The sequence below is a fragment of the Rhea americana genome, unplaced genomic scaffold (assembly GCF_003343005.1).
Source record: "Rhea americana isolate MKP2758 unplaced genomic scaffold, rheAme1 scaffold_231, whole genome shotgun sequence".
In the NCBI taxonomy this organism is placed as follows: domain Eukaryota; kingdom Metazoa; phylum Chordata; class Aves; order Rheiformes; family Rheidae; genus Rhea; species Rhea americana.
In genome coordinates this window covers 538,264-558,369 of record NW_028186348.1, presented here as the reverse complement: position 1 = coordinate 558,369, position 20,106 = coordinate 538,264, and the positions used below count along the sequence as shown (strand labels likewise).

At 39.4% G+C, this 20,106-nt stretch overlaps 1 protein-coding gene across 1 annotated transcript in view; it reads right to left on the bottom strand.

The window, feature by feature from the left end:
• LOC146595241 (glypican-5-like) overlaps positions 1 to 20,106 on the bottom strand; it is a 366,200-nt gene that overhangs the window by 92,448 nt on the left and 253,646 nt on the right. The window contains exon 9 of the mRNA XM_085306113.1: positions 606 to 756. Within this exon, the coding sequence (XP_085162239.1) occupies positions 606 to 756 (151 nt within the window). The remainder of the gene's footprint in view (positions 1 to 605; positions 757 to 20,106) is intronic.

Below are 20,106 nucleotides of genomic sequence, written 5' to 3'. Positions count from 1 at the left end.
TTTTGGTGGAAGTTAGGTTAGGTTCTGATGCTAATTCTTCACTTGATGACACATCAGTCAAGCAATTTTATAAATAGATACTTCAGAATACCCAGATTCAGATTCTATCAGAATTTTTAAATCAGGATCACCTTTATCCAGTATCTCTCTATTAGAAATCTCTCTATTATCTCTCTATATAGTACTTTTCCAAGAATATATACTTTCAGAAGTATACGTTCAGAGTATACTCTGTTTGGATCATCCTTTAGCATCGTTATGTAACCAGCATTTACATTAATACTTAGCACAGTTCACAAGGACATTAATTGTCTATTTGAAGAGCCTATATAATTTAGGAAGGCTCTTCCAATATTTCTGTGATCTAGATTTCTTTGCAGATATTATACAGTCTAAATTTAAGTCCTTTATCTGCATGTCAAGTGCTAAACTATATTGGGTAACTGTCTATATCCTTCGAAGCTCTTCACAGATTAAGATTTGAATCCTTTGAATTTCACAGAATTTTGATAGTACTTCAAGCAGTGCAAGTCTTAGCAATGTCCACCTGATAGTGACACTTAAGACTTTATAAGCTCTACATGTGTCTATAAAACTGCATTTACCTGCTGAGTGAATTCTATCACCAGATCCGTGACAGCCATCCTCATCATCACAATCCCCGCTCGACTCCATCTCTTCACTTCTTCCACCCCCACTGCCAGTGTCTCGGGAAGCCCACCTTTCAAGTTTTAATTTTGCCTTCTCAGCATCCAGCTAGAAGGGAAGAAGAAAAATCCAACAACAGTCAGTGTATTTACACAATCTCTACCTCTGACAGCCATCCTGGGTTTATAAAGTAACAATCACTTTCACATTCCTGTTCTTTTGAGAACCACTGCTGGAAGTGGGGATTGTTTCTGGACATGACTCACAAATATTTTGGAACAAAAGTCTACACTGTTAAAAATTCACCACCACCAATGATCATCAAACTTGTAATTGAAAACACCACATATTCTATCTTCCAATGTCATCATAGCTATCTCTGGTCCTGCAGCTGGTCCTCTTGCAAGCCATAGACTGGAGATCATTGGTTAATGATGTTATAATCTACCAGATGTCTAAGTATTAGTTTTGGGTTATTTACATTTGAAAACAATAACAAGCCTTGACAACCTTTGAAGAATTGAGTATATTTGCTATTTCTCATACGGGCTTGGTCACTTCGATGCCTCACCCCTTTAATAAGATTTTTAAGATGCTAGCATTTAAAAGATGCCTTTACGAACTGCAAGCTGTTTATCAGATTTCGCTTGAAATACATTTCTGGACTGACTACAGAATAAGAAGAAGGTTATTTCTAAAAGTAACCTAAATGTATCATACTTGGTGACACCTGTTACAATAATGTATTTACTCCCAAAACAAATCGTTTTGATCTTTAGATACTCTAATTCCCTCTGTCATGATTAACTGTTGCCTGTTACTAGTGCTGTAGGAACAAATGACTCTTCAGGTCACAGATGGTTCCAAAAAATGAAAAACACCATTTCATTTTCTGTCACACTAAATCCAGCCTATTTAGGAAGCAGCAGCAACAACAGTGCTATCTGGGAAGAAATGAAATAATTGTTTTAAACTAATACATTTTGTGATAAGGCAGTAGTCAAAGAAAGTCATTCAGGGAAGGAAGTTGAACTTGTCTCCCACATCTGAGAGGAGAACCTACCCACTGAGCTAGATGGTAGCTCTCCTGTTGAACCTGTGCCATCGTTGTGGAACACTTAAACATTCCCTGATACCAAAGCCAGAATTTAAGTGTTCCATATTCCTTGGCCTCAACATGCTGTATTTGTTCTTGCTACTACAAAGGATGCTTTAGTGTATTAGAGAAGGTGGAAAGACCCATTCTTGTATTTTTCAGCACTTCCTTGTCCTATTTATTTCAGCTGAAACTAAACTATACAACACAGATGAACACTGTTTAGAAGGACAGCTTGTTTGTCTCCTTTCTGGAGTTCCAAAAACCTTGTTTGTGTTAGTTCTGCTGGTATTAGGACCGGTTATTCTGGTTATGTGAAAATATTTTAACCAACTGGAAAGGCTTTGTAATGCTTCTCAAAGTTTGTCAGATTCTGCATCTGTCCAAGAGGCTTCACCACAAGTATCTTCCCCCAAAATACTGCAGATTCATTTCATGCTTTCTGATCTGCTTTATCCCAAAAGACTAATTATTTTTGGCATTGAGGGAAATGTATTTTGGACTGCAGCTACTTTGACGATTCAGATAGTTTCTAAATCAACAAGGAGGTAGGCTGGGAGCCAAGGGAGGAATGGGAACACAGGCCAATGTAACTGTATTAACTGGGTTAAACTGATGAGAAGCTATGAAGGCAGCTATTTCTCTGTAGTGGGAAGCTCTCGTTCTTCTTCAGATACTGTGAGCTGCCATCCTCCACTAGGGGGATGAGAAATGCCTGGATGACTTCTCTGTTGCCAGGAGATCCTTCTCTGTTGAACAACATATACCAACTTCTAAATGGGAGAACTCAGAATTTTTTTTTACCCTTTAACTGATCAGTTTGCTCATTCTGAAAGCACAAATAACTCCATACTGCAGTTGGAAGATCAGTAAGTGAGAGGAGAGAACATGGACTCTAGTGTGGAAGAGCATTAAATACTGTCTAATTGTTACTGTATGACTGTTTTTTATAGACAAGTTGCTTAACGGTGAGCCTCACTATTCTCAGGCATATGGCCTGAGAATATTCTCAGGCCTGATGCCATGGCAATACAAAACAACATTTTGTTAAACAACTGGAAAAAATCGCCTATGAGGAGGAAAGATAACTCAGTTCTTTCACAGATTTATTGCGTCTTGGCCATATTATAGAAGACTCCTTCATTCTTAGTTATAATCCTTTAGAATGAAAAGAAATGACTAAGTGGTGAACATAACAGATGCAAAATCTAATAAAGGCCTTTAATGATTGTTTGCCAGTCAAAGTAGAAATGTTTATTGCCTGCTAAGGTTATCATTCTTTTCAAAAATTTGATTTTATTCAGCACTCATGGCTCAATCCTGACCTCTGATCAAAACAAGCAAATAGTTGAACAAAATGTGCACCACTTTCTTGGAAAAGGACCAAGAAGCAAGCTCAGCTTTTAAACATGGTGAATTGCAGCATTTCACAGACTTCTGGATTCTAAGAGCCTTCCTTATAAAACGGAGATTAATAATAGCCCAGATCTGCATCTCTTACCCATATTGTTAAAGGTCTACCCAGGTAATTCTTGGCTTGCCAGTAGAGAGGTATGCTAAATTACACAGGCGATCTACCAGCCTTTTTCACCTTGTTCTCCATTTCCCAAACACTTTTTTTTTTCCAGCAAAGACTCTTGTATCTGTTGTCTAGAACGATGAAGCACAACCCAACCTTACCCATGGATATTGATTTAGCTATAAATAAGCTCATTCCAGAAAGTGAAGTTGTATAATCACATTAGTGAAGAACTCCACCCACACAATACAGCCCTGTTGAGAAGGCTAACTCTGTTACCACTGCATCGTGACTATAGTTTCCTTCTCTACTTTAGATTTGAAAGGAACGCTTGTACCTTGGCCACTGCCACATGACTTTAGTGAGAGCTACATTTTAGTGAGACAGCAAAGCACGCGCTAGTGTTTCTCTGTCTCTTTTCATAGAATCATGGGATCACAGAAGGCTCTCTCGAAGGCATGAGACTGCACTGAAGTAATACAGACTGCATCAGGATGGATCAGGGTGGTGTCGCTTTAGAAGAAGAACAATGAAAGACATTATTTGGTCCTGGAAATCATACTCTTTTAGGGATGCAATATCCTTTTTATTAAACTCCATTAAGTCCAGAAGAAAACTGCGGACAAAGGAAGTCCTTAATGCTTTGCTGTTACAGGACAGAGAAGTTTCCAACAGGAGCTGGATTTCATATGAAGGTTCAAGGCCTCTTCAGTGATGGCAATGATCTGCCAAACAGCCTGAACAATTCTCCTAGCTGAAGACACAAAAGCCCAAAACTTTCTTAATGAGGTGGAAGAGAGACAAATTTCAGCTTCCCTGAAGGCTTGTGTGGGGAGAAATCACAGTCCTTTCCCCATATTTAACAGTGGCAATCAAGAGACTGGAGTCAGTAATAGCATTTATATTATGTTTTAAAGAACAGTCTTAAGCCTGATTTTGCAGCCTCTGTCTGCTAATGCATAACACAATCCAGCCACTGCTGCACAGCCATTCCAGCCTGGGAGTGCAGTGCCTTGATGCTGAGAACTGATGTTTGGTTGAAGTGGAACATATTTCAACGAAGGCACTGTAGTTTATATTGTTACTTTCACGGAACAGAGTACTAGAGTTTTAATAGGTTAAAAATTAAGTCTTTGCTATATTTGAAAAGACAGGTTTTTTCTGATCATAAAAAAGGTTATATAGATCAGTAAGATTTGTAGGACCCAATCCAAAGTAGAGGCAAATCAGGAATTTTCCCAACAACTGTAATGGGCTTTGGATTAGGTTCATAACCCTCTAAAGGTTTTTTGAAAAGTACACGGTCTTCCTGTGGAATAGCATTAGTATTTGTTTCTGATTCTTCTATAAGGTAAACCTCACATATTCCTATTCAGCTCTGAGTCAGATATGATTATATGTATTTTATTCCAGCAAAGATTCCAAGTTTAAGTTATATTAAAAAAAATGTTCTGTTGAAGTATGGTTTTACAGAGAAGGAAGGAGTCATATGAGAACGGTTGTTGTCCTTCTCTCCCATCAATACTAGATGATGTCTCACATGCATTCCCCATCCCAAAGCAGAGTCCTAGGGCTGTGCAGTCATTTAGACCTAGGCTGCACTGGACCTTCTCTGTACATTGACTTCAAAGAATATGGGACATACAGTCCCTGAGCTTCCTCCTGTGAGTCTAACACAAAGTTTGTCTCTGGATCTCTCACCAAAGATGTGTTAGAAGGTAAAATTTATTCTCATAATTCTTTATGAAGGAAGGTTCCAGATGAATACTCCCACATATTAATTAAATAATAACTGTTTAGCTCCATGAGAACTATTTGATAAAAGTGCCAATTTTAATCAACTTTCTTGATTAGTCTATTTTCTGAAGGGTCATATATGTCTGTATATCTGAGGGGACAACTCCAAGCTATAGAATAATGAGCTCATTTTATCAGAAAATGGGTTTTAAAATTATATTTTGCACCAGAGTTTCAGGCTTTTCAGGTCAATGAACACAGCAATGGAAGTCTAAGAGAATACACTTTTAGAATAAAGCCATTTGAAGTTGTGTGCTTAGAATATTCAGAGAGAAATTCCATATAATAACTGTTTCCTGAGGGATTTGTTAATTAGTATTCTGTATGATGGATCTCTGTGTGAATGCTCTTCTTCTCTGAAAAAACAGCTGTGAGGTAAAATCTGACTCCAGTCCACTTGTCATGTGAGCACATGTATCTTACTGGCTGGTGTTTCCACAGAGATCAGAAAATGTTTTATTATATGCTACATTAAGGAACTGTAAGCTAAGCTAATCTTTTCTAAAGGTACTGACAAACAGTTGTCTTTTAAAAAGTACTCTAGCGACATAAATATGATTCACAGAGATTCACATTTTGCCAGCTTATGCACAAATAATGCGGAGAGCCTGATCTTGAAAAGAGTCAGAAATGACTCAATCCTTCCATTCATTTTATGCAAAAAGAAAAAAAAAACTCCTTTCTAGACCATTATTAGGTCAGAAATGACTACAACTGAAAAGGACAATGATCCTTTGTTCTTAGTCCATTATATACATTTTTTGTTAGGGACTGACATACTGCTTTAGGCATAAAGCTGCGTTTTACTGGTGTCTTGTGACTGAGCAGATGTTCTATCATTTCATGAAACAATAGCAACATAACAAATTTTAGACTTAACTGCCATGTGTAAAAGAGAGGAACAGGTCCTCTCCTTTAAGATAACATTTATGGTTAATTTTCTTCCACATACGCTCTTAGTTCCCCTTTAAAAGCACGTAGCAGTTATTTCTGCTCCCTTTTAAATCTTTTTAGTCTATCTTTTCTACTTATCTAGCATGTCTATATTACAGCATAAATAACCAAAATCAATTTATTTGTCTTTAGTCTTGCCAGACATTTTCTTTGGTTTGTTCCTCCTGTGTCTGAATTTCACAGAAATCCAGAAGGCCCTACGCATTATTCCATTCTAGTTCCTGCAGAAAGCAGTACAACTCAATGAGGTTGTACCAACCAACTCCTAAATTCTTTTTTTATCTAAGGAAAACAGACTTTTAAGCTTCTGGAGTAACTGACATCCTCAGAAGGTTTCCTTCTGCTATACTTATTCAGATCCTTACAATAACCTGTGCGTAACACATCTGGCTTTACAATTCACCTGTACAATACTAGAATAATTTAACTGAACAGCCATGCATAATTTATGCAATGCAGTTAAGGACTGATAATGGTGTTAGTATTTTATTCGTGCCTCTCCCTACTAGACCTTTTCCAATATGGGAACAAGACCAATATTGGTAGATTCCTTTGCTTTAGAGTTTTCTCTCTAGCCTGTGGCTTGCCTTTATTTACACTGAGATCTGTACGTTTTTTTTTCCATGCCATTGCTTCTGGTATATCTATAAAACGAATGGGAAGAGTTCAGTTCAAGCACATGTGTACATTGAAACTGCGTATCTTGGACTATCTGTGCCTCACAAAGGGGGATCTGACAGTCCCCTTATCTCCTCTGCCCCAGAAATCTCAACGCTAGGCACATACAACATTTTGGAAGTTCCTTCTGGAACGACTTCCACTCTTGAGATAGTCCCTGCCTGGAATAACCAGGCCCCTTCTGTAACTACTCAGGGACCTCTCCCTCTGTTTACTACTTTGTAACTACCCAGCAGGCCTGCTTCCCAAAAACTCTGGCAGTTTCTGGTTGAGTTATCATGCAAATAGGATACTGAATATGCATTTGAATCATGACTACAATTCTAAATACTTTAACTGCCACCTAACTGTTTGTCAAGCAGGAAGCTGAATTTTGTGTGTTAACATGAAATTTGTACCTTAAGGAATCATGACTAGGATTTCCGCTTGCAAAAATGGCAGGCTCCACCTTACCTCTTTTATAGATCTTAAAGCATTTTTCAATCTGCATCAGTGAAACCAAGACCTGCCTCAATGCTGACATGAGTGTTAGCTTCCAGGATGGTCCAGGCTTCTCAAAGAGGCCAGAGGCTGATTTCGGGATTCCCTATAAGCAGGCTGTGCTGACCTGAAAGACTGAGTTCTGTCAGGGCCTTTTCTCTCTGACTTGCTGTGTATTCCACTGCAGGTCCATACTCTGCAGTAGAGAAGCTAACAGAAACTCTCTCCCCTTCAGCCGATTATAAATGTAATAGAATTATTTCATCAGGAATCTAAGATGGCTTTTAGAGATTTGCCCTGATATATTGCAGGATTACTGCTCCTATTATTGACGTTTATGGCTTTTGTTTTACAGTTCGTTATAAAGGTGAATATACTTCTGCAAAGTGCTAGCAGCATGATCAGTTTAGTATTTATTGAATTAAATTACTCAGGCTACATACGCCTTCATATTTACTGATTACACTGTGAAGAAGCAACAAGGATGTGAAGAAGCAACAAGGATGTGTACCCACCAAATCTTACAGTTGTTAAGAAAAGTTCCATTACAGTCTTGTTTCCCAATACTATAAACCACCACCCAAAAAGTATTAATTATGAATTGCCTAAACTGAGCACAAACAACAGATGAATTGTTTTGCATAACAATTTGCTTTAACCAAACACAACAACTGTTAAAAGAGAACTAACACAATCTGATTTAAATTCAGTATGATAGGTAAGTCAAGGAAATAGGCAGACATCTCTCCATATGAAGTGCCATATCTTTGTTATTACTAGACTACAACTTTTCACTGCTATGCAAAGGGCCAAAGATCTTTGTGACCTGATAACTAGTGTACCTAACTGAAAAATAGAACTTGGATTAGTCCCCTTTACACGCACGAATTTCACCTTTAGACAGTTAACATACTGTAGGCTTTTCCAAAAATAAAATCTGCTTTTTCAATTGCAATACAACACATAGTCTGAAAATAGAGCATATGGCTAAAAAACCTGTCGTGTTATATTAAGACTTTCTACATCTTGTTAAAGTTAAAAAAACTGGTAAACAATTGTAATTAAAATGTAAAATAAGCATTTTAATTACTGTTAAAATGTACATAGAAGTCATATATGAAAGTTTCGCTGACCCTTCAAAATAGCTCATTTTTGGGACAGTGGCTGTTTAATACAACAGCCTCAGAGGCATGGGGCTGCAGAGGGTGCCAACCAAATACTCAGAATGACAGTGTCAAAAACTTCTTCTTGCAAGGTGGTCCCATGCAGGAAAGATACAGACCACAACATCTCTAGACATAGATGTGGAGCACTGCTTGCATGCACGTTAGACAGATGAGAGTGATACCACTGATTGAGGCTGCACTTATTTTTTGTAATAATCGAAATAATGCACTAGAGCAGAATGCGTGATCCTCTGTAAGGGCCCGTGGCGGAGAGCTGAATATGTCATGTCTCTGCCACACTGACATCCAAAGGTACGGGGCCAGATCTAGCCAGCATTACCTCCTGTGCTCTCACAAACAACTCTCCTCTGTTCTACATTACTAATGGCACTATTTTCTGTATTTGGAAGGAGTTTTAGCTGTGATAGCTTTTGAGAAGGAGTAATAAAATGACCAGAAAAAGGGAGAATCTTCTCTTGGAAAACACAGTTTGGTTTTTCTAGTACAATGAAGACTGCAGGGTAGGAGACTACATGACTGTTGTCTATAAATAGATTTAGATTTCCCCTTAAATGTGGAAAGGCCTTTGAGAATGAAAGGGGCATAGAAATAAGAAGGTATCACCTAATCCAGACTCAATATTGGTTGGAATAAACCTTTTTAGCTATCAGAGTTACAAGTTTCTGGGGCAGCCTCCAAAAAGGAAGATGGGGACACAAATCCTCAAGTATCTGCATGACAGGGTTGAACAAATCTGTGAAATAGTTGCCTGTGATGCCAAAGAACTGCATGGGATATTTCAGGAGGTCTCTTCCAGACTTCTCCCCTGTGCCAGCATGCTCTGCTAGCTTTTAATATTATGAAACTGATCTGTAAAATCAAAAGCACAAACCAGAACCACTCCCAATAGCCATTTGAAGTGTTATTTCCTTGCTTGTCTAATTTCTATACGGGCAAATTATATTCACCTATCAAATTATGTCCTCTAGGCTAAGAATGAAGCCTCCATGCTGTACTAAAGTTGGAACGTGGCTCAAAACTGCATTAATTATTGCTTGGGCTCAGCATGGTTTCTAAGTATCCTGTTTAAAGAAGAGCTCTGACTCATCAAGTTTTTGAGTTCTGGTAACAGCCAAGGACCTTCTGTCTGGTCAGACTGTGCAAGTGCAAAATGGGAAGATCCTGCAATCAGTAGGCTGATCAAACTCCATCAAAGCCTTGCATAGCACCCTTTTGATAAGCTGCATATTTTTATGGGTTAAGTGAGTAAACAGTGGCCTCTCTAAATTTTCTAAGGAACAGAGCCAACCTTTCTCCTTGCTTGGTACTCAGACAGAAATTATCTTTTTTATTTCCTGAAGGAAATGTTCATGATATGCTTCAGTGCATGTTAATTCTGTTTCATGTTCTTGGATAATTATCTGTTTTTAAGGTCTATGTTGGTGAAGATAATTTTTATAATATAAAAAGTCTGAAATTTCACTGGAAGACTTACGAACAATCAAAGCTGCTCATTATTTGGGAGTGCTCAACAGATCCAGGTTTTGGAGTTGGTATTTCATGTTAAAACATGACAGAGGTAGTGCTCTGTTTAGTCTCCTCGACACTAAATCTCACAAGTGAGCACTAAAATACAATATGGAATAAAACATGGAAACTATGGTAATAAGACAGATAATGGTGTTTGTCATACATTTAACATGTACTGATGTGGAGAACTAACTTGCAAATTATTCATTACCCAAGCTTTAATACCACTGCAACTCAAATCAGCACCACACCATCCCAGTGCTACCTGAGTTCTCTGTACTTCTCTCTTCTTCTTCTTTTAAATAAAAATGACTTAACAAAAATATTCAATCATATGTCCTCAAATGCTAGCCTGAAACCACGGGAGTACAACATCTTGAAAAAGAGAGTCTTTTATTCTATCAAATTCATGCAGCATGAAGTGTATTTGTCTGTTTCATTAAAACACCATGCTTTTACAAACTAAAAATCTGGGCTGGCCCTTCATGCGGAATGAATTGGAGCTGCTCCACTGAATGCAGTATGCTGATTCATAGCAGCATAGGCTCCGATCCTTTCTTTTTATATACGTACGTGGCACCTTTTAAGTAATATAACACGTTTAGAAATGTGGTAACTCAAGATTTTAGAGAAGATTTTTTCTTCTAACACTTCTGCAAGCAGTAGCTGCCACTGAAGACTTTTCTTGTACAGATTTCCTTTTCACTGGTGAATTCCCATGCAGGTCCTCTGATGTCTCACAAAGGTTGAGGTCACATTATAGTGTTTTTATCAGCAAGCCTCTCTACTCAGAGCGCTCAGAATTTGTTAAATTTGATTAAAATTGGCTGAAGGGTTAAAAATACATGGAGGAAGTGGCACGCCTGACAGGCAGGCACACAGCAGATTGTGATTGTATAAGCCCTGTTTGTTTATGAAACCAGGCTAAAATGCAATGTACAGGCACACAAACTGCCTTGGCAAGTCACTAGTAAATTTTTTGGAGAAAATTTTGCCTGATAGCAGCTTTGCATTTGTCATCGTGGGTTTAAATTCTATTTGGGCCTGGAATAGGCATGGTAAGCAGAAAAAGGTCAATGTATAGGTCTTTGTGGACCATCATCATCTCCTATTGCCTTCTCAAAAGCCACTAACAAGATTATCTGATCACAGAGATCAAAAGCTGTCTCACGGGGAAAATGATAACCACATTCCGCCTGTACTAAATATACCTATAATTCAGACTTGGGAACTGGCCCACATTTACCAGAGAGGTAAAGTGGCTTTGAAAGTCTTTATATCTCATTCAAACCGCATAAAGGAATTGCTATTTTGAGGGAGAAGACTGAAATTTCCAAGGTAGGGCTCTACAGTAGTGCTACCAGCACTTTGCTGCAGAATTCATTTAAGCAGTTTTAGTGCATACATGCAACAGTCTTTTGTTCAGTTATTTTATAGTTACAACTTTACTTATTATTTCAGACTATTTTCTCAACAAATGACAAAGTTTTCATTTAATTAATCAGAATAACTTTCATTGAAGTCTCTTTACTGAGATTTCTGAAGCTTCTCCATTTTTTATGTCATCAAAAAAATGAAATTCTGTTTAATTAAAATTAAAACAAATGCCCTCTTTTCTCTGATTATGGGCCTAAATTAGATTCTACTCTTGAGCAGCTCTGTAGAGTTAACTAAATTTCAAGCAGTGTTCAAGATGAATAAAGATAAGAGGCTGGCACTGTTAAAGGCAAGAGAGTTCAAACTGGAGCTGGCCTCTGTTATGGTAATGAAACTTAGTTTGAAAGAGGTGAATAACACTCATTACAAGCAACCCCTGCAAAATGATTGGAGAACTAACACTGGAAGATGATCAATGTAACACAAATCATTTTACTGATACCGTGTTTTTGCCCTTCTCAGTAAGATGCTTTTGCTGCATATTTCATGTCCATTCAATTTGTCTTCCTTGCCCAGCTTCTCTTTGTGACCCACTCTTTTTTTTTCTCCTCATGCAACAGCATTCTCTTTCCCACCTAAATACAGCCAGCTGGGGACGATGACTTTCAGTTGCTTACACTTGGATGTATGATTAGCTTTTACGCGTGGAAGTTCTTCTTCCATCGATGGCCGGTCCCTTCTGAACCCCTATTAGCTCTGCCCAGAGGACAGTTTTCTCATTCTTTCATGAATTCACTTTGAAGGCCTGAGAGGACTGTGACCCAGTCCTCTTCCCTACTTAGGCCTCTAAGGGAAGAACTGCTTTACCCTTCTGCTCTCCTACTGCTTTCGTACACCTCTGAACCTTTCCTTATGCAGAAGATTTTCATTGTAAACGTGGAAGAGGAGGAGGACCAACCCGCAGGGATCTCACCAATGTCCGTTAGGGAGTTCCCCATAATGTGGTAACTCCTAGGTGCACTGGTCAGTAATATACCACTGCAAATGAGAAATGTGGCCTAGAAAAGCTTGGGCATTCTCATGGACAGATAGGCTGTTCGGGGGCCGTTTAAATGGTTTCAGGAAAGCTCACAGTCTGCTTGCAAAGAGGCCCGTGAGGGCTGGCTGCCCTGCTATATCCTGGCACTCTGCTGACTCTGGGTTTCTCTGTGTGAGAGACGAGTTGTGCTTAGCAGTAAGCATTGACATTTTGTACAAATGTCTGGCTATGCTACCATTTAATTGTGGCTTGAACCCCCAGGAAATACCAGTAAACACATGCATGGATAAACTGCTCGTTTAAAATGAAAAGAAGTTACAGATGAGAAATACAGGGTTTTAGAATTGACAACAAACATCACGCCCAAATCAGCATTCTTTCTTGAAACTAAGCTACCACTGAAACGAAGAGCAAGTTCTGGCACATCTCATTTACATAACAACGGAGGAACAGCCTTGGCTGCTGTGTATTCAACACCACAAATGTTCACGTGCTCACCCGCAGCTCTGGAAGCTTATTTGATTATTTGTTATGACTAAGGACGAGCTCAGCGAACAAAGGCAGGCTCTGAGGCACTTGACTTCTCCATGATACACAGGACCCATCACATTACATAGCCTTGATCACGGCATGGGCATTTCCCTAACCATGAATCATGAAGTACAAGGAAGAGATGGCACAAAGAGACTATGAAGAATTTACTTTTCTAGCATACCTCATCTGCATTAAGGCATCCCCTTCTTCCTAAGGAGTTCAGATCTTGTGCTGATTCCCAAGTGCTAGCCACTCTCACTGCGCCCACGCACAGGAGTACTGGCCGTAATACTGCTGGAAAGTACCAGGAGTCCCTGAAGAACCACTGGCATTACTACTGTATGTGGGGGGTGCTTGGTCTGGGTTTTTAAAGTATTTTTGAGGTATACAGCTATATTTAGCTGCTGAAACATAACATGATGTACAGGAAGAACCCCTGCTGTGAATTTGGTCATCTGATACTAATTATGCATTAAAAAGAAGGAATTTATCTTCAGTTTCACTTCAAAGCCAAGGCTACGTGTCTCACTATCAAGCAGAAGTCACAGTGATGCTCTGTAATTACAACTACAGGGTCACATACATGGTGGGAAACCTAAGGCAGCTGGAAAGGCTCAGGAACACTAATGTTTCCTCTCCCTCTTTTCTCTTGTTAGTGTGTACATTACAGTGCAGAGTGCTGATACTTAATTCAGATTAGGTTTGTGAACGACTGAATATCAAATCAAGGTTTGGTCAGCAGCTTCAATGACAGTTGACTCTCGAAGCTTTCTCCCCGTGTTATCACAGAGGTATACACAGAAACACTGCCACCAACATACACAACTAGAGAATAAACTTACAGGCCCACTTAGTTAGGAAAGCAGACACCCCCCTGTGCCTCCAGCAGGCAGTTCTCTGTTGTGCTCTACGTCACATTCCCCAGAGCTTTACCGGGTCTTGTCTGTGAGCGACAGCTCTGCAGGGACTGACTGCTCTTCTGGATTACCATGACAGAGGCCTGTTTTTAGTTCGTCCCTTATTCCTTCAATACTATACATGATTAATTGTAATAATTAAAAGGATGTCCCCTCCTTTTTGTACTATGAAGGACAGCGTTTTTTTATGCCAGGTTTTTCTTTTTAGGACTGATCTCACCACTTCTCCGCTGCAGTATATATACAGCAGACAAATAATTGCAATTTTCATAAGGGGAACAGTGCTTAATTGTGCTCATTTTATAAACTGAGTTTCCTCCTACTCTTTCTTTCTCATTTGACAGGTTTTACGGCAGGTGAGTTATATCATGACTACACACAACGCAGTATTCTTATCGTGAATATTTAAATACATCGTATCCTAATTCTCATTCACTTCAGATGTTTTTTTTTAAGAGAGAAGGTAATATGGAACCATAACGATGGACCTTCTTGTCAAATTTTAACTTCAAGCAGGCTTGGATTAATACAAAACACACAGCTGAGGTATGTGTGTTTTGAAGTGCTTGAGAGACTCTTTTAATTGCTGCAATCTGTTGTGCCTCTCTGATCTATTTGTGAAGGTGTTCAGCATGGTGTGTGTTTTGCTGATGAGCTGTTCTTTGTCTTGTAATGCAGAAATGTTTTGTCTTGTGTCAGATATTAGAGCCACTGATATTTAAATGTTTAAGAATAGGGAATGAAATAATGAATACTAACAAAAGAAAAAAAGCAGGCAAGACAAGAGTTGTTGAACATTATAATGTGGCCTTTCATTATTTCGTTTTGATTTTTTATTTCTCTCTTTTCTGTTCATTAGCCAGGAGCCCAGGAATACTTTCTAGATAAAGGCAGTTTATTACCACCAAGGAAACTGTTCTCCTACAGTGTATGTCCATATGTTTTATATATTCTTTATATGGCCCTACAGTGGATGTTTTACATCACTGGTCTCCTTCAAAAATTTTAATCTTTAAGATTTCTCTAAGTGTTCTTGATACAGTGGAATATTAAGTAATAACTGATTACTCTGTCTGATTTTCCTTCCAAATGGCTAAGTAATTCTGCATAGAGTCACTATCCAAAAAGGGAATTTATCTATCTATATGGCTAGAACTACCTTTAACACAAAACTGTTACGAATGTGATACTTCATGTTAATAACAAATCACCCATGTGTGATCTCTGCAGCAATCAAACACTTAAAAGGCCAGTGCTGAGCAGACCAAGTCATGGTCTGACTTTCCTCACTGTTTGTAAGTCAGGGGTACCTGGCTGTAACATTTCTTGCTATAATTATTGTGAATTCTCCCTTTCTTCTGTTCTCTCTTGGTATCTTTGTGATCCTACAGATCCTTGTAATTAGTAATATATATCCTAGATACACGTACTGGATCTACTTCTCAGACATTCACCCTATCTCTTTTCTCCACCTGTGCCATTTCCCTTTCCTACCACTCTGGGGTTAGTTCTCTTTCTGTGGAGTTGATCTCATAGTTTATTATGCCGACTCTCCCTGTCTGAAAAGCTTCCCTCTCTGTTTGACTGCCAACTACTGGAATTCCTTTTATTCTGCTGTGGGAGAATGGAAGCACTTGGGGTGCTGATGTAAAGTCATTGTCTTCACTAGCTTTTACGCACGAGCACCCCTTTTGCATAGTATCTTCTAAATTGAGGTGAACCTGACATTTGGGGCATGATTTAATCTTACTTAATCTTTGGAGGTTACTGCTGCTTGCAAGATTGGAACCAAACCACTCCCAGGCTACTCATTCCAAAAACCAGATTAGTCAACAGTTTTTTTCATTTCTAGTGTTTCTCATTTAACTGTCAGGACATCCAATGCAAGGTGAGGAATAATGATCTACCTTCAGATCTGTGTTTAATATTTACAAACCTATGATCACTATTTGATTTGGACCAATCTCATACTGTATACTATAGAGGTCTCTCCCTAGCGCTCCACATCTGTTAAATGTTTTAGATATCTTAGCATTATATTTACGTAGTTGAGATGATGTATTATAATGCCTGTTAAAATCAAGAGTGTATGAGGTTATACTGGGTATTCTGAGAAAGACAGATTTAGCAAACTTAATGGAAACCATTCACTCCTCCATTGAAATGTCAGGATTTGTTTCTCACAGTTTTGCACACTATGTTTAACTCAGCTCTTTCCATCAAAGGCAACTGATGTCTTCTAGCAACACATTCAGACATGGTTTCCTTCTTAGTTCCAACTTCTTCAGAATAAATTAATACCACAGACAGTGACAAGCACGCGAAAAAAGAACACTCATATGCAAAATGATGTGTCTACAAAAATGTCAAGGAGCACAACTTACTGTCTAAATATACTGGGATTCTCTTAGCTTCCTTCCGGGTATCTTGTTAACACTTGACATTTGGACAACACATTTCCACTGCAGCTCAAAATTGTTTATACTTCTAAACCTTTAATCGGTCAAGAATGTAAGGCTGGTTAATACCACAGTGATATGTCATTAAATGTTCAACCTCATTTTCAGCAAATCATTCCACAAGGCTTGAACATCATTAGGTAGACAAAGCATTACAAGTATTGCACTGCAATTAGGCTTCTGTCCAGTATTCCCTGTTGTCTTCTCTAAAATTGAAATTTTCATCCTCAAGAAAGATACCCTCAAACAGGACATCTGTCCTCAAAGAGCTTTCCAAAGGACAACAACCTTAACGACAAGCCAGACAGGTTTAGAGAACTGAAGATAGAAGCGTCCTTGGCTGAGAAATGCAGACCCAACCAATAAAACTCGGTACCAAATCCCACTATCGTTCCTCACTAACATAATTTAAAGAGTTCTCACTAGTCAGCGATGTTACTGCACTCTATACAGGTCCTAATGACTGGACTGGATTACATGAACTTGGAAATTGAGCAGCGCTGCCATCAACAGAGGCAGTAAGCAAGAACTCATTAAAAAGAAACAAAGCCAACTGTATCTACTGTTTCCCATAATCTGAGATCTTTCAATCATTCTTCTACTCTGTTTATTTGTGAAATCAAGCACATTGTTATTTCACTGACTACGCACAGCTGTTGAAGGATTTAGGCAAGCTCTTAAGCAATTTTGAAACATGTTGAATGTATTTGTCCAGAAACACTCCCTAGTTTTGTAGCATGAACAGGTATGGGAAAACTAATCAGAAAACAAAAAAAGGAAATGTTAGGAAAGAAATGCTCTCAGGGGACTACAACACAGGGCAAAAGATCCATTACTGTTCATGGAAATACCTATATAAGCATTTGCTTTGCTTTCTTCTTACAGCATTAATCTTTACACTTCTGTTACAGAAGTCAGTAATATTGACACTTCACCCTGCTCTGTGAGAACCTAGTGTGCTGCTTAACACTACTGACTTTTACTACCAGCAGCATCTGACAGCAGAAGTATTCCAGGATTTTGTGCAGTTGGAGAGAGTGCCTTTGGGAGACAGATGAGGATTTCTTTTCCTCTCTCTTACAAGTACCATGTCAGATCATTCAGAGGGATTCAGTTGTTCTTTTCCTCATGTCCTTACCTTTCTTCTTTTTCCCTCACCATTCCCATAAATTCAGGATTACACTACTTTACTTTTGCTATGGCCTAGTCCACCTTGATTGCTACAGCACAGGCCCCTGTTTTCTGCTCCCATTCACATCAAGCTTTGCAATGCACTCTCCACCCTCTGTGCTACCACAGCAGAAAGGGCTGGATTGAAGAAATATACAACTACTCAAGCATGCTGTGAAAATACCTTGCGGGCTCCCTGACACAAAGTCCAAACTGCTGTCCCGCAGTGAAAAACCACCTCTTCAGGACTAGCGTTTGGTGCCAAGCGCAGAATAAGAAAACCATTCCCAATTTTGAATGTGTCAAGCACATACGAGATAAATAGTATCCACACTTGATAAAATAATAACTGCTCCAAACTCTTCAAGACAGAAGCTTACTGAACATGAAACACAGCACCACACAGCACGACCTTCCAGAAGAGCACTGTCACCTCTTGATTTATCCTTGCAATATCACATCCTCCCTGCATGAATTTCAAAGTGTATGATAATGTACTACAACTCCTCAGAGCCAGAGTGAACTGCTAGATAGCTGGCTCAAGCTCAAAGTAATCAACAGGCCATAAAAATGGCTATAACGTATCAGACCGAGAGTTCATCTAGCCCAGTATCCTGTATCTGGCCAAAAGCAAAGAGGTAGGTAAGCAAACCTGACACTGCTCCTAAGCACTGCAGGCAAAGTGTGGTTTGTCATCCCAATGGTAACAGCCAAAGGACTTCATTCCATCCTCAGGGCCAGCACCGAAAGGTAGACTTTAGTGTGGTGGGGAACACTGTGGGATAAAGCACAGACTGGGAGGTGTAATACAGTTTCAGGGGACTGCAGGTAGGGGGCTTGAGTGCTCAGTGTGGCTCCAGAAAGATGTCAGTAAGGTTCTGGGAGGCTGGGGCTGGTGAGTCTCTTTCTCCTTTTTCATTAACTTACTACCCATCCAGCTGTCAGATCTGGCTGAGGGAGTTCAATCTGCTGCAGCACTGTCAGGCCAGAGGGGACTGGACATGTTGGGCAGGGACAGAGGTATCCCATGAACTCCATGGGATAACTGCAGATTGGGGACACCCACCTCTTCTATGGGTTTTCAACAACACGGCTGCCAGCAACCTATTCCTGAATATGTGCAACTTTATCTGTCAAACCGTATTGCTGCACCCTTTAGTCTCCTGTAGCTGCTGCTCTGAGAAGGGAGGTCTGGCCCAGCACCTGGGAGCTTTCTCTCTCACAGTCAAAGCAACCTGGAGCTCGAGATGGCTGATTACACCAGGACAGTTGACAGTGCTGCTGCATCTGGGCTACTTCCCGTGGTCAGAGCACAGTTTGCACAATACTGCAGCGTCCACTGTGACCGCAGCAGAGACATCTGAATGCTTAGTTATGAATGCACCAAACACCCTGGGGTAACTTCTACATAATTCTTTACATTCTTCAAACGTCATTGCTTCATACTTGGTTCTGCTGATCCTGCAAAGAGTTGCCACTAAGACAAGGCTAGCACAAACCAGGCAGACCAGTGAGAGGGAGCTCCTGGATACACTAATTCCTTTTTACAGAGCGCACAGTTCAGAGCCAGGAGGAAGTGCAAGGAAGTGATAGCTCACACTAAAAAAACCACGGCGTACAGGAAATGCCTGGCTGATAGTGTAAGCACTCATGTAAATTTGGGCCGGCTGGCAGACTGATTTTCATCATTCAGGCTGGCTATGTTCTTTGAAGATATGTCACTTCTCTGGATGTATGCAGCTGTGTGTTCAAAGCACACAGTAGTTGGACAAAATGATTTGTTCATGATCTTAATGTTTAGCCCTTTCAGGGAAAAAAATTCCAGCACTTCAAGCTTTTGTGAGTCTGAAAGGCTCATTTAGTTTTTAAAGACCAGCCTTAGGTTTTTTATTGTGATTATTTATTTGAAGTCTAAACAGGCAAAGGCAATTTGATGAATGAGAGAGAAAGGGTAGGAGAAAAAGCATACAAACAATATACCGCATATAGGTTTGGCAACGATAATGGAACAGTCTACAACCAGTTGAGAAGATTTAGTATTTCTGATGCACTATTAAATGAAGTCTCTTTTATCTTCTTGTTTTTTTCTATGCTTACTATTAACTATTCTATTCAATCTCATCAGGTTTTATTTTTAGGAACTGATGCTGATGTTCTTGCTTACAGAACAGCAAGAACAGCAATTTACTCTGAGTAGTTTCAGGAAACCAATGCACTCGCCCAACAAAATTAAGACACTGGATTCCACAGCTGAAGGAATATTCATTGCATACATTGTCATTATGCAAAGATGCAGAATTTCTCACCTCTGCTTTTTGCATGAATACCCTTACAATTTTACTCCCTTGTATTTGCAAAAGGCTGATTATCTCTGCATCTGAACCAGTATGGAATACTTTTAACAGAAGTTTTTTTCATGTGTTTTTCAGCAGCGTCACTAGCTGCCAACTCCATTCTGGGAACAGTGGTTGTGATGACTATCAGTGAGGCAGACAGAACACAAAACATCACATCAGCTGCCAACAGGGAGCCCAGGACAAGTCTAGTTTGGTTGATTCTCCTTTGACTCACTCCTCTGAGTCTAAAATACAGGGCTTAAATCTTTCAAAAGTGATAGATTAAGGTTGAAGGGAGACCTCACCCAACCCCTGCTTGCCTGGTATGAGCATGGCTATATTGACTTCACTGAGAGGACCTGACCCTACACATTTACAATACTGATGAATTGCCCATCAGATACAA